Genomic DNA, 14,413 nt, shown 5'->3' with positions numbered 1-14,413 from the left:
CTTTTCATGTGTAATGTGTGTATAATGTGTGTAATTGTGTTGTCCACATGACAAAACTTAATGTTTGCTTTTGTTATTAGTAAAAAGAATGTAGTTAGGAAAATTAAAATATATTTTATCTAAACTTAGTAATTAAGGAAACTGTGATTAAATCTGAGTTTTGTATATGTTAATAATCTGTTATCTTGTTTAAATTTTAATAAGAACTTCTGGATGATCTGCTAGGTCTAAAGTCATAAAAATTCTCACAAATTATCTATTTGTAGAAATGTAGATTAAGCAGCTGTAAATAAATGGTGTCAATACTGAATAGTGAGTGCAGCATATATATATATATTTTACTTTTAGAAAGAATCATTGCAAATGCAGAATGATTGAACTGTACAACAAGGAATATTACAAGTGTTTAAGTGAATTCTAAATGATGGGAAGTGAAGCTGTGATTCTTTTTCAGTAGTCTTACTACTTGGAAGCTTTAGATAGGGAAGCACTTAAGTACAGATTTATTAGCCCACTGACCAGAATTGGACTGGAGCTCTTTGAACAAAATACCGTGTTTCAAAGGAAACTGAAACAATTACTTTAAAAAACAAAAACAGTTGATTTTTTTCTGCCTTGGGAACCATTCCTCATGATAGGGTCTGTTGTATTTGTGATTCATTAGCAAATCATATAATAATGTGATATATATGCAAGTTCTGTATTAAATATGACTGTCTTTGCAGCCATCTGATGATGATACAATCAGCCTTCACTCCCAGGTATCAGAATCAACAAGAGAACAGACGTTGAGGAATGACAATCATGTAATGGGAAGTAAACTTGATCCTCAGAAAGGTAATATCTGTTGTGCATCTGTCCTTTTAGGTAACAGAATTGCTTTTTCAAAGGTAATCTAATTTAAGAAAACTGCACAAAACTATATCGTGGCATACTGGAATTTTGTTTTTATCATTTCAGAAAGCAATGTAATAAAATAATAAATAGAGAAAGGAAGAAAAACATTTCTCTAGATGAAGAAAGGAGACATGATTTAATTGTATTGTCTTTATCTGTCATTTTTCATACGTACTTCTGACTCTGAGTAATGTTTGGTTGATAGAGCTGTTAATATTATCTTTTCTCTTCCTTATCAATCCTCACTAGACCAGGAGGTGTATGATTACATTGATCCAAATGCAGAAGAGGGAGCTGTTCCTGAGCAAGGAGATGTGCAGATCGGACCATTGCTGTCCTATATCAAGGTAGCATAGATTGATTAAAAAACGAACAAACAAAAAACACACACTAATTCAGCAGGCTTTTTTTTCCTCATCTCAAGTCTAATTTTATTTTTCATCCTGTGTAAGGAACGGGGAAAACATCCTGAGAAATCCCAAAAGATAGAACAGAATGAGGACTGGGGAGATGAAAAACGGTAAATCTTTTCAGTCTTTTTTGGGAAGGGTGGTTTTGCTTTTAAACACCATCAAGGAAAGAAGTCTCTTGTTGAGCAGATTTCTCCTTCTTGGATGAAAAAATCAGCATATTGGAAGAGCTTCTTACTTCTTGTCCAAGCAAGTTTCTGTGTCTTGCTTTGCTGAAGTCAGGCAAGTCACTAATGTTTAATTTTTCAGACTTCAGAAGGAACAGCCGCTGGCTGAAGAAGATGATGAAATCAAGGAAGTGACTGACTTGAGAAAAATAGCAGCTCAGTTACTGCAGCAAGAACAAAAACACAGGTATTAAAAATAATAGTTAACTTGTGTCATAATTAATGTGTTCTTTAGCCTGTCTTATACCCAAAAGCTCCTCATTTGAAGAACATTTTTGTCCGGTTGATGAGATGAAGCAATAGACCTATTCTGTGTTTCTTTTAATAAAATTGCTATGTAGAGAAGCTGTGATGTGCCTTTTATAGAGAGGAAGAGATGAATGTGAAATTCTATTATTATTATTTTTTTTAATTAAGTACCTTAAGCGTGGTCAGTGCTTATATAAGTAGACTATCGTTGACATTAAAATGACTTTGTCTTAGTTTGTGTGGTTTTAGAGAACCTTCAAACAGTTTGTGCTACTGTTTATTTGTCTTAAACACAAGGTAATTTAGGTGATGCTTCCTCTGTTCAGCCACATATGAGATATGTTTCCTATTAACCGAAGGGGAAACTTGTTCAAATGTAATTCTGTCAAATGACAGTGTGTGTGTGTGTATAAATAAATAAATATATAATTTGAATAGTGCAAATGCATCCTTATGAGCTGCCTGACTTTCATAACTTCATGTTGGCATTTCAGCAGAACAATTCTTGAAAATGATAAGTAAAAAAAGAAGACTACTAAAGTAATGCAACAGAAAAAGCTAGCAACTGTCTTAGGAAGAGAAGGAGGAGTATGTAACCTGGAGTTACATAGGAAGCGAGAAGGAAAGGGTAGGAACTCTGTTGTCTCTGGTTCCTTTACCAAGCAGGCACAATACCAGTGAGGTACATCAGAGACAGTAAGCTCTCTGCTGAAAGATGAAAGTGGTAGTAAATAGCCCATTAACTATAGTAGATCATTACAGTGGTTCATTCTCCCACAGTCATGGCTTCAGCTTCATACTAGCATAAGTACTCTTTTTGTACTCTTGGATTTCTATGCAGAGATTGAGATTCTATGCTGCTGTTTTTAAGATAACTGCAATACGCACAAAGCCTTTAAAGAAATTGATACTGTGAAATGCAGAGCTTTACAAATTCAACAGTGTTGTATAATACTTCAATAGAACAGTAGAAATGTCTTAGGGGGAAAGATGGATGTCTTCCCTGTAACTCCGTATAGTGTACTTAAGAATTTGGCGGGAAGGAAAAAAAAAAGAATGAAATCATAATGCTAACATGTTTTTTTATTAACAAAGCTATTAAAAAATGAGGAAGACTTCTGAATTCTTATTAAAAGATAAAAATATTTTTCTTAATTCTGATAGCTATTTATATTGTGTGTGGGTTTTGTCTGGTTAGTTTTAATATTTCTTGGGTATCTAATCATTTGAAATACCAAGCCACTCCTCTTCTGAAGTACTGCAACTTAAATTTTATTTTTGTTATACTTTGTTCTATCTCAACACAGCAATCTTCTTAAAGGTTTTACTTTATGTATATAAAGAGCAATCTTGTTAGTCAAATTTTACTTCTTAGTTTAAAGCTTTCTTACGTATCTTTAAATATATGGGGACAAAATCACCTCTGAGATAAAACTGTAGTTATTTTCAATTAGTAAAATATAATTTAATCCTGATTTTGAATCCATAGCGTGTGGGTTTATAATTCCTTGCCAGGAGTAATTCTGAATTGTACCAATTGTGCCATTTCTGAATTTGTGCAAAATATGTACAGCCTGAGTAAACAGAATTCTCAAAGTGAGCATCATTAAATAATCTCTTACTAATCATATTTCTGTTCATTCAGTGTGTTTTCTTTTAATATTATGCAGTGTTTCTTTTCTTTTTGCTTGCTATGCTAATGACTTCCCTGTCCTTTCCCATCAACCTGTCCTGCTTCCTTCTTCCGTCTGTGGCTTTGATGTACATGAAATATGAATGCAGACGAAGGCCATTAAGCTATAGAACTTCATTCAGTGAAAAACTCTTCCAGAGGACAAGGGCAGCAGGACGTGCATCAAGGTATAAAGTGTTTGTAGAGCTTCAGATTTCCTAAGATAAAATGTGGACAAAAGAAACAGTTTAGGCCTTTTTTTTTTTTTTTTTTTTGAACGAAAGCAGAAAAAAGGGATTGTCTCAGCCTAAGATTTAGGTACAAAAAATAATTGCAATGCACTTTTATTTGAAATTAAATACTGTTACAGGAAAATTCTTAATTAGACAGCTGTTCAAAGCACATTTAAATGACTCCAAACTAGAAGATTATTTTCCTGTCCCTTTGGCATGCTTTATCTTCATTCTTTTTGTTTTGTTTTTAAATGTGTAATAGCTCAAATACAGATAAACTTTTTTCTTTTAAAACTTCTGGGTTTTAAAGTCATGCAAGTTCTTATTCAGGGGACTTAGTACGTCCATCAGTATGTCATTTGACTGATAATCTGTCCAAATGTTTTTTTAATTGGATTTGATAGTGTGTGAATGAACACAATGTCTGGCCTCTTTGCACCATTAGCACCACATTGAAGGGAGCATAATTTCATAATTTAAGCTACTTGAACTTTCATCCTGCCTACTCAATTTTGTACTGTATTTCCTGGAAGAGAGAGAGAGCTTCACAACTGTGCTTATTTTTTCTCAGCTAAACAAATTATTTTGCCAGAAATTCCCTAGTCTATAACTTTCTAAATTCAGATTAATTTGATTTACTTTTTCTTCAACTAAAAACCTTAAGTTCCTTGTTCCATAGGAAACTCAGATTTTCTGATTGGACTAATAACTGCTAATCTGACAGGTACTGACTTTCCCATCATTATACTTCAGTTTTGAAATGGGAAGAGTCAAAAATGATTGTTTGTATTTGTTTTCTTGTTTTACAAAGTATTAAAATGTATTTAAAATCATAAGAAAACTTAGTTTATTATGATCTCAAACATAAATTATATAAATATTTAATAGAAGAAGTTTGGCTGAAGAACATATATGTTTGGCATTACTTTGGATAGGTTTTAATAACACTTCGTTTAATGATCATGAAAGCCAAATAGCCTTTGTTGCATAGAATAAGTGAACTTACATTAACGTCATTTTGGTGAAAGCGTTGTATTAAAGTGCTTGGGTGACTCAAATTTCTAGTTCTTTTAAGCACATTTTATCTTAATGGCCATATATTACTACAGTTTGTCTGAATTTCTCATTGTCTTCAGCTAAGGAGGTAAGGATAGGTTGAAATTCACTGTAAAAATGACTCTAAACTGGCTGTTTTATGATGTTTGATACATCATATGCTCTGAATATTAATTTTTTGTGAGACTTATTTCTGGCAATAGTGTAATTCTGGAAAGTACATTTTAAATTTGTTTATGAAGACAATATAGGGAGCATATGCTGCTGTCCAAGTTATGTAGTTGTTTTACAAGCTTAACTTGTCTTAATGCTATTGAGGTTCACACGATCAGATTTAAACTGCAAGTGAGATAACAGAGCTCAAAGTTATGACAATATTCAGAAGTCTGAAAATTAATACCTCATATAAAGTTCATTGTTTTACTGTCATATCTTATGATAATGAAATATTAAAAGGTACCTACTGTATTTTACTGTCTTCCATTGAATTGCTGGTTTGCTTCTTGTTCTTCCTGATTCCTAATAATTTCTCTATATAATTCAGTGTAAACATACTTTGATCTCAGTCCTGCACACTGTGAATTCAGTGTTGAAATGTAACGTTGATACTCCCAATAATTCACCATTAATCATTCCAGTTGCTGTTTAACATGATTCTTAATTGAAAATGTGTTCATGATTGGTGTGGTATTTTCAACATTTTAACCATTCATAATAAACACCTCATATCACCTTCCTGTGTGTGCACGTACATGGTGTTTTTTACAGATTAAAAAAAAATACAAATTTGAATCTATATTTAAGTTTAGGCTTTTTTTTTAACTTATTTGGAGTTAAGGAGAATGGAATTTACACTGGTTCATTAGACTTCACTTAGTTCTTAGCTTGCATTTTCCTACTCTTTTTCTCCATTTTCCAACTCTCCTTTTTTCCCCTGACTTTCCTTTGCACTGCCAGTCTTTCTTACTCAGCTACCCTCTTACCTTTTCGTAAGACTGATTTCTTGTGCTGAATCTATTGTTTCCTGTCTGCTTTAGTTTGACCATCTTGTCTCTTCTAATTTTAGTGAACAGTGAGGCCTGTTGGTATATATTTAATAAGAAAATATTAAAAATTAAAAACACATAATGAGAGAAGAGGAGACTTCATTTTGGTTTGGATTATGTGATCAAGTTTTACTTAAAAATCAGAACTTGAAATAATACAAGAGCTGAAAGCTATGTTGCTGATTTGAATGGAAGCAGGATTGGGCTTGGATTTCACATATGTATATACATGCGTATGTATTCCATCTTTATAGAAAATGCCACCTTAATCTTCAAACTTTTTTCTACAGGAGAAGTTATACTGTGAAAGTAATATATATTCAAAGAAAAAGATTTAACTACAGAGCTGTTGAATAAATATTTTTTTCTTTATAGGCTTCTTAATCATTCAGCTTCAGTAAGCGCAAGGAACAGGCCAAAGCAGCCAATGGAATCTGAAAAATGGTATTTATCTACTTCATCACGGCTTTCAGTATTTTATTAAATTAGTTCTGATATCATCTTTTCTCCTAATGTTTTAATAAGATGAGTTAATAAGATGAGTTAAGTTTTTAAGATGAATTTCAAGTTATACAAATTATCTGTTCCAAACTCAATTTGGCTGTGCATCAGGTAGACAAAAGCCATAATTGCTGTTGGTGTTGCCAGAGAGTACTGGAGTGGTAGCTGCTGTCTACCTGTCTACAGTTCTCTGCTGTTCGGGTACAGATCAGATAAACTTTCATTGAAATAGAGAAGGGATACTGTGTAAATCTTCCAGAGTGATGCATCCTATTTTGGCTCTCTTTTCTCCCTGTGGTAGCTGCGTTAGCTGCAGTATTAAGGGGTTTGTTGTTTATGTGTTCTATGGTTATATGAACAGTACAGCAACTACTATATTTGGAGCTTGACAGTCCTCACTTACAATATTGTTCCTGGTTTTTGGGATTCTGTCACCTGTTGTAGTGCACAGCACTGTAAAGCTTCATATTCCAGAATAATCCAGGAAGGGTTGTATTTACCTTTTGCTGTATCCTTCATGAAATAAATAGTTCTGAGACTTTTTTTCTTGGAAAATAAGCAACAATAACAAACCAATTATGAGCTTGTACGCAAGATAAGATAAAAGTTGCAATTTTTTTCTTGTTTTTATTATGCTGATATATGGGAATTTCAGTCCCTTACTGTGTAAGTAACATATAAAGAGAATATAAAGGCTGCCATATCCCTGAAGAATTTATATTTATAGACCAGGTCAGAGCTAATAGATACATACATATCAAGAGCAGAACTAAATTATTTATTGTAGCAGTTCCTACATTTCTCAGTTGAATAGCATATCAAGCTAATGGACATGATTAGACAAACTTCCTATGCCTAACGGCTTTAAAAAATAGATCTATTGTTTTGAGGCAAACAATGAAGAACAAAGGAAAAAGAATACAAAGTAGCAGAAGCTAAGAAAAGAAGCTTCAATTTCTGTGCCTAGCTGCTTTCTGAATTTCTAGGATTTATCATAATTGCACACAGTGCTGTGTCATTACATTAAATCCCCAGCTGTTAGTCTTGGTGTATAGCTTCTAAGCCTGTTTTCTACCTTAGGTGTCAGAATGTGAATGAAATGGTTGTTGGTACCTTGATAGAAGTGAATTTCACGGAAGGATTTAGTAAGTTTTGAAGTGACACCAAATATAGACTTTTCTGTTTTCCTGAGAACTTTAAATAAGCTCAGGCACTGTTCTTGTTCTAGAGAGTCTGTGAGATTTTGCCATTTCATTTTCCCATGTTAAAATGTTTCTCCTTTCCATTGTTAGTACAAGCCTCTACTTTGCTATAGAGAGCTAACAGTGAGTTAGAAGGTTGAGTCTTCTAAACACTGAAGAACAGGCATTTTGTCAGCTTTGAACAAATGTTTGGATGGTTGCTTTGAGAAACAAACAGTGGAGGTGCATTTCTGAAGATCAATCCACATTGTTAAGAAAGGGCTATATCTGAATAAAGTATTGAATAAAATAATGTGGATGACATGTCAGCGTACTGTAAAGGAGACTGAAGAACAATTTGAGGTTTTACTTGCATAGCTCACACTTTTTAGTCACATCGTGGACATGATTTACAGCTAGCCAAAAGAAATGTCGCAGATAAGCTGCATGTTAAGTGATCACTTTATTACTATTTTAAAGTGACTTTGATCTTGAAGTACACAACAATGTAGTAATAGAATTTCATAATGTCTTTCATTTTAATTTTTAGTGTCTCAACAGATGAAGTCAATTCTCCAGTGTCTCCATACAGCTGGCAGGTAAGTATCTAAACGTAAAAGTGGTGATAGTTTTATTTGCTGTAAGTGGTTGTTTCTTGCGGAAAACTTCTGTGCTAATTTGCTTGCACACATAGTTATTGTATGTGTATAATTGTGGTGGAAAATAAAAAGAAATTCATACACTTCAACATAATTTGACCAGTGTTATGTAATGCAAGCCTTTTTAAGAAGATGTAGTACTAGCTGTAAGTGAATATTCAGATTGAGAAATTAGATGTGCTATTGGCTTCTGATTGGCTCTTTGAAATTATTTATAGTAGCATTAGATGGCTTCCTAACGTACCTATGAATGTTAGGCTCAGTGCAGAAAAGGACGTTATTTTCTTAAGAATTATTTCACAGTTTGTTTTTCCTGTATGAAATATATTTCAGAAGAAAGGAGCTAAGAGATTTCTAGCAGAATCACCATTAAGGTAACACTTCTGTGTCATAAAGTGAAATGGGAGAGGCCAAGAATTTATAACTGTAGTTTATAATAGTTTGCAATAATGTATGCAAGGTGTATTTACCTCTAACGTAAAAGTGCTTCTGAACTTTTCTAGCCACTGGAAAATCAGAAGGATTCAATGGATGAGCAGCATTGGCCAGAAATACAGCCAGTGATTTGGCAGAATGAAGAAAGGAGGAGAAGTAAACAAATTAGAAAAGAGTATTTCAAGGTAATGCAGGGTAGGGTAATGGTGGTGACTTTTTTGTCCTGGGTGCTTCGGGCTCTTTCTCCTTTACAAGTAATGCAAATTTTTGAGAATGCAAGGAATTATGTAACTAAGTCGAAGCAAGGAAATGTCATAGGTTGTACTGCTTGTAATTTTTATAGTTAAGCTGTAACTTTATTTGAATCTTTTGAGTCAAATAATACGTGTAATGTATTATGTATGAATGTATAATAATAGGGTAATGTGAAAGCACAGGAAAAGAAGGAGAAAGGAGTCCACTGAAGACTGTTTATTAATTATAAGAAAGTAATTTGCAGTTTTCGTCTTTCAAAGCTAGAAACTAATCTTCAGTAATTGGTTCTTTCTCAGTTTGGATCCAGTTTGAGGGATTTTTTTGTAGCCTAAGTCAGCATGGTTAAAAGAATGATTTACGCATTTTGGTTCTCTGCATCAGTTTGCATATAAGAGGTTATTTTCTCTATATTGATTTTGCTGTTTGCAGTGTGTATCATTGGTCACCAGATGTCAGTGTCTGCTTGTTGTAGAACAGATAGGAAGTTAATGCAGCAGCATCAAATAAATTTTTGTAGAATAGAATAATTCTGACCGGTGCTAGGTTGAGTTAAAATTAAATTCAAAAAAATTAAAATTAAATTCAAAAAAATTAAAATTAAACTCAAATTTTTATCGTGCTAAATACGTTAACAAACAAACAAAAAACCTTAACCATCTAAGACAATTTTATCAACCAAAACGCATTTTTGCTGGAGGAGTTTGTAGTTGCTTTGGATCCTAGTTCCATCTAAGCTGAAATTCTGGATAGCACATCCACGAATGAAAAGAAGTTACTATGTGCTAGCTTTGGTATGGTTAATTATGGTGGAGAAATCTGAACACCGAACTGTCAAAGGCCTGTATAAAGGCACAGAAAATTAATATTTGGCTTATGAGTTACCAAATCAGTATGTTTCCTTGTAAATACATAGGAAATAATTAATTTCAAATACACAGGAAATATATCCCAGAAGCACAATACGCGGTCATGGATGTGTATAACATGTCACTACATGACTCCAGGACTGTGCATTCTGTTCATTGTTCCTTTTTTAACAAAAAAAAGACATCAGTCAGTAACTCTCGAAAAGACACTTAATTTGTAATGAAAATGAATGGCAGTAGGATTCCTAACAAAGGTTATGTCTGTCCTAGACTTTGATTTTCAAAAGAAACACTTTTTACTGTACACTGACACATATGCATTATTCAACATGTAGTTCAAAATTTAAAGCTGTTCAGAGTGCTCAGAGTTGTAACTTTGAAGGAGACAGTCATCTTCTATGTCTAACTAATACATATGATTTTCATATAACAGAATTATGTAAAGTTCCATATTTATTAAAGAATGCAGTTGCGAGTCAGCTTTTTCTTTCTGAGAAATTCTTCTATCTTCTAACAAGAATCTGTATGCATCCCTAAAAATCTTTGAAGGAAAGCTATCCTTACAGTTCCAAAGTTATTCTTTTAATATATCCTGTGTTCTAAGTATATAATAAAAACAGGTAATGCATTATGTAAGTGCATAATGCACTTACAGTGTTGTGGAGGTATAACTCTTTCTATGTGCATTTTTTTTAACCTCTGGAGACAATGAAATACATTTATTTACCTAAATACTGCTTTTATATATTTCTTATTTTGATCTCTCCTTCATTCCTACTGACTGTATTTCTCAGGTAATCAGGATGTGGGGCAGAAGCAATGTGCAAAAAATCAGGCAGACCTCTTCTGAAAAAGCAGTGGTCTTAGATAAAAGGATGTGATCAGGCTTTGCAGTTGTAAAGGCAATCTTGCCATTTTTAACTTTTTTTTTCTTTTTTTTTTTCATTTTTACTTTGTCAGGTCAATCTAGCCAAGTATAAGCAACCTTAAGAGCTGCTTTTACAGTATGTAACTTTCATGGGTTACACGTTTTTTTTTCCTAACAAAAAATGCATGAGAGGAACAGTTATTCAGGTCTTTCCGCTTGGATCAAGTCTCATATGTAGTCAGTTCACATTATAAATGTATTTTTGAAATGTTCTTATTCTCTCAGCATTGTAGTTCTTGAGTAACCTAAGAACTAGATGTTCCTCTTCTGTTTTTGTGCTTCTTTGATTTCTGTAAAGTTTTTTTTTTTTACTCAGCAGCTTCACCAGTAATAAGTAACATCTGAGTGATATCAGGCCATTTAGTTTAAATGAAAAACATACTTCCATTTTAAAGTAATAATTGTATGTGTTTTGCAGTATAAGTCTTCCAGAAAGAGTTCAAGTGGAAATGAAAATGATGAGGTAAGAAATGGTAATTGCATAGAATATGTAAGAAAATTGTTTTATTTATCTTCTATGAACACTTTTGAGCCACAGTCATGGAACAGGTCTGTGCGAACAGACTTTGCATTCCAAAGTCATAATAAAAATATAGCACAATAAATATTATAGCCTATTTGAAAAAAGCCACCAAGACAGTATACTGGGGAAGAGTAGGGTAGTTACTTGCTTCAGTAATAACAAAATTAATTGAGCTATCAAGCAAAGGTAATATAAAAGTAATATTCTATATAAGCAGTGAGCAGTTTCCTTGCTTTACATATTTTTAAATTCAGTTGCTACAAGTTTGTGCCATATTTGATAAATGTTGGATGTCTCATGTATGATGTTTTTCATAATTTTACATTTTCTTGTTAAATCATTATTTTCCTTTTATAATTCCATCTCTTTGGTTTCTTTTTAGCAAGACAGTGATAATACTAATGTGTCCCCACAGTCTCCTGTGTCGTCTGAGGTACAAGTTTGTGGTTTCATTTTTCATTCAAGAAACATTTCTTTGTGCACATTACTTGTGTCACCAGGTTTCCCATGCAGATATAAAGCTGGTAGTTTCCTTTGAAACTGGAGTTATGAATATTTCATCATACTAAAAAGGCAAAAGTAGAATCAGAGATGTGTATCATAGCTTATTTTTACCTTTGCAATTATCTGATCTCTCCTGGATTTCTTCTTTTTTTTTTTTTTTTTGACTGTTGTGAAGAAAGATGCATTGTTTTATTTCCATTATTTTTTTTAATGAAAATGACCAAGATAAATGAAAATCGGTGTATTTTCTAGTTGTCCCTATATGATAGCTGCTTAAAGGATTTCAAGTAAAACTTGTCTTTCAGTGTTCTGTACCTCATCATAAGGAACCCTCATGTACTGACACTGCTTGAGTGGTTTCATCCTTTATGATTGTCTGTCGCCTTTGTGATACAGCTTTACAGTTTCATTCATCAGTTGCTTTCCTTTTTAAGGAATTTCCATTCAGTCTCACTGTGATTGCAGTACTCTAGTAAGCTATAAATAAGGCATGCTAAAGATTAATGTTTCTGCCAGATGTCAGAAGGGAACCTAAGAGAGTGGAGTGAGTGGAACATCTCATAGAAACAACGGAAGTAGTTGAACTAGGGATAACTCATGTACATACCAGATTACTGAGTGCATCTTCCCTTTGTAGATGGTGACATAAGGAAAACATGATTTTCATAATTGAAAGTAAACATTTCTTAGGAAATTCAGTGCAAGGCATTGGGAAAAATTGTTGTATTTGCTTACATCTGGCTTAGAATTCAGTTCACAGAATGTTTTGTTTGAAATGTTTTAGAATAGATGTTAGTTAATCTTAGAATAGATTTTAGTTAATCTGGTGCTGCTTTGTCTTCCTTGATAAGATAATTTTATCTGCAGTTAGTGAGTTTACTTTGATTCCATTTACTTCATAGTATTCCCTTCAAAGCAGTGTTTTACAGTTAAGCGGAAGAGCTTTATTTTAGGAAAGAATAATTTAAATGCTATTTTGATGAAAACAAATGTTAATTATTGTAATAAACGGAAGAAAATTGACTTTGCCTCTTTTAACAGGATTATGAAAGGACAGATAGTAACGCTCATGGACCATTTGGTCTCAGACCAAGGTCAGGTAAGCTGCTCTTCTCTAAAATAGCATGAGGGAACAGATATTTATTCCCCAGGATGGAATAGATAAGGACAACAGATGCATGAATTGAAATGAATGTGAAGGGAGATCACAGTACAGCATTTCACTCAGTGAACTTAACGTAAGCATAGTACTGGAAAATACATGGTTTGCCAAAGCATATGTCTAATAATTGAAAGTTCCCAAAGCTGCACGGTGATTTTTTTCTTAAATGTCACTAACTTATTTTCTGCATGTTTTGTCACTGTCAAAGAACAGGGAAAGAGCATTCAGTTATTTTTGAAACATGGCTGAGGCAAGAGAGCTTCATGAGAAGTAGGTTTTTTAATTGATCCTATAAAAGGATGCATGGATCAGAGCTTTGAAAGGAGTCATATATATTAGTGCTTTGTGTTGGAGGTATTTTCCAGCCTCAGTGATTCTGTGGTTCTATAAGACTGCCATAGCCCCAGAAGACAGTTGTATCAGACTGGATTGTCTACATGACGCAGATGGCACCGTCTGGGCCCTCAAGTCACTTGTGACTTGTAAGCAGTTGCATGAAACTTCTGTTCCAGAGATAGGTTAGTTGTATATACCAGGACATACCTAGCAGTGCACGTCTAGAGGTTTCTGAGTTACATACATCCTGGGCTGCAGGAAGATGTAGAATTGAGAGGACCAAGCAGACTTGCAGGACATTTCAGCCCATTTCTTTGTGCAGTAGGAGTCATTGCCAGCTCTCAGCACTAAAACAGCAGGACCCATTTTCCTTAGTTCTAAGAGAGTGCTGAAAGGCATTTTTTTTTTCTTCGTTAGAACACAAGATCCTTGTCGTTTTTAGATGCTTCCAAAGACATTGTAGGTGAGATACAATTGTATTTTTCTGTGTGCAAACTACATAGTCTTGTATGTAAGGTTAGAGGAGTGGTTCCACAAGAATGTCTTTAAAATTTCTGTGATTTTTTTTTTTTGGTTGTTTTATACTGTTAGAAACAGTAAAGTGTGTTTTAAAGATGGAAGTACTGATTTTTTTTTCTTTTTTTTTTTTCTCAAAAGCATAGGGTAAAATACTTGAGGATACAACGGTATTGCTATGGAGGAATTTGTTTGCAAGGATTTTATAAAATACAATTGTTATTTGAAGGGTTTCCAAGAATGATGAATAGTAAAGTGAATGGTAGCTAGAGCATTTAAGACATGCTTTTTTAATAAGAGCTCTAAACTTTTGAATAAGACATTCCATGTTTTTCAGTTAGTGCTTTAATAAGCAATTACTTTGTCTCTGTGTATCACACGGACATATGTACATATATTTAAAAAGTATTCAATTTTAAGCTAGATCAGGAAGTCCTGTTCCTTTCTGTAGTTTCCTTAGTCTTTATGCTTGATTAAAAGTAAAACATAATGAAAACACTTTCAAAGCTAGCTTGCAAGATACACTTGCAGAAGTACAAATGGAATCATATACCTTAGATATTTGAATACTGAAGTCTATTATGCCTCTGTTTTCTAGTAAACCAGTTCCACTTAAATAGGATAGTTTGTGCATTTTATTCAAAAAACAAGTTTCATAGACAGTGTCTTTTACATCGCAATACTGACATATATTTATTCTGTAAAGTGCCATAGCTTTTTTTACCCACTGTTATCCCTGGAGTTACTCCTCCCCACC

General features: G+C 33.4%; 1 protein-coding gene across 2 annotated transcripts in view; it reads left to right on the top strand.

Annotated features, from left to right (window-relative positions):
* Nucleotides 1-14,413, top strand: part of LRCH2 (leucine rich repeats and calponin homology domain containing 2) — a gene marked incomplete at its 5' end in the record, with an annotated part of 42,742 nt that overhangs the window by 18,099 nt on the left and 10,230 nt on the right. Inside the window, 11 exons of one of the 2 annotated variants that reach the window (XM_084294061.1) lie at nt 726-837; nt 1,147-1,244; nt 1,350-1,417; nt 1,617-1,721; nt 3,566-3,643; nt 6,166-6,234; nt 8,023-8,071; nt 8,635-8,751; nt 11,034-11,078; nt 11,521-11,571; nt 12,684-12,741. In XM_084294061.1, coding sequence (XP_084150187.1) covers nt 726-837; nt 1,147-1,244; nt 1,350-1,417; nt 1,617-1,721; nt 3,566-3,643; nt 6,166-6,234; nt 8,023-8,071; nt 8,635-8,751; nt 11,034-11,078; nt 11,521-11,571; nt 12,684-12,741 — 850 coding nt within the window. The remainder of the gene's footprint in view (nt 1-725; nt 838-1,146; nt 1,245-1,349; nt 1,418-1,616; nt 1,722-3,565; nt 3,644-6,165; nt 6,235-8,022; nt 8,072-8,634; nt 8,752-11,033; nt 11,079-11,520; nt 11,572-12,683; nt 12,742-14,413) is intronic. The other variant, XM_084294062.1, reaches the window with a different exon arrangement.

The sequence above is a fragment of the Netta rufina genome (genome assembly GCF_964035555.1).
Source record: "Netta rufina genome assembly, chromosome: 12".
NCBI lineage: Eukaryota > Metazoa > Chordata > Aves > Anseriformes > Anatidae > Netta > Netta rufina.
The sequence above is the reverse complement of the archived record's forward strand: the minus strand, read 5'-3'. Positions and strand labels throughout refer to the sequence as shown.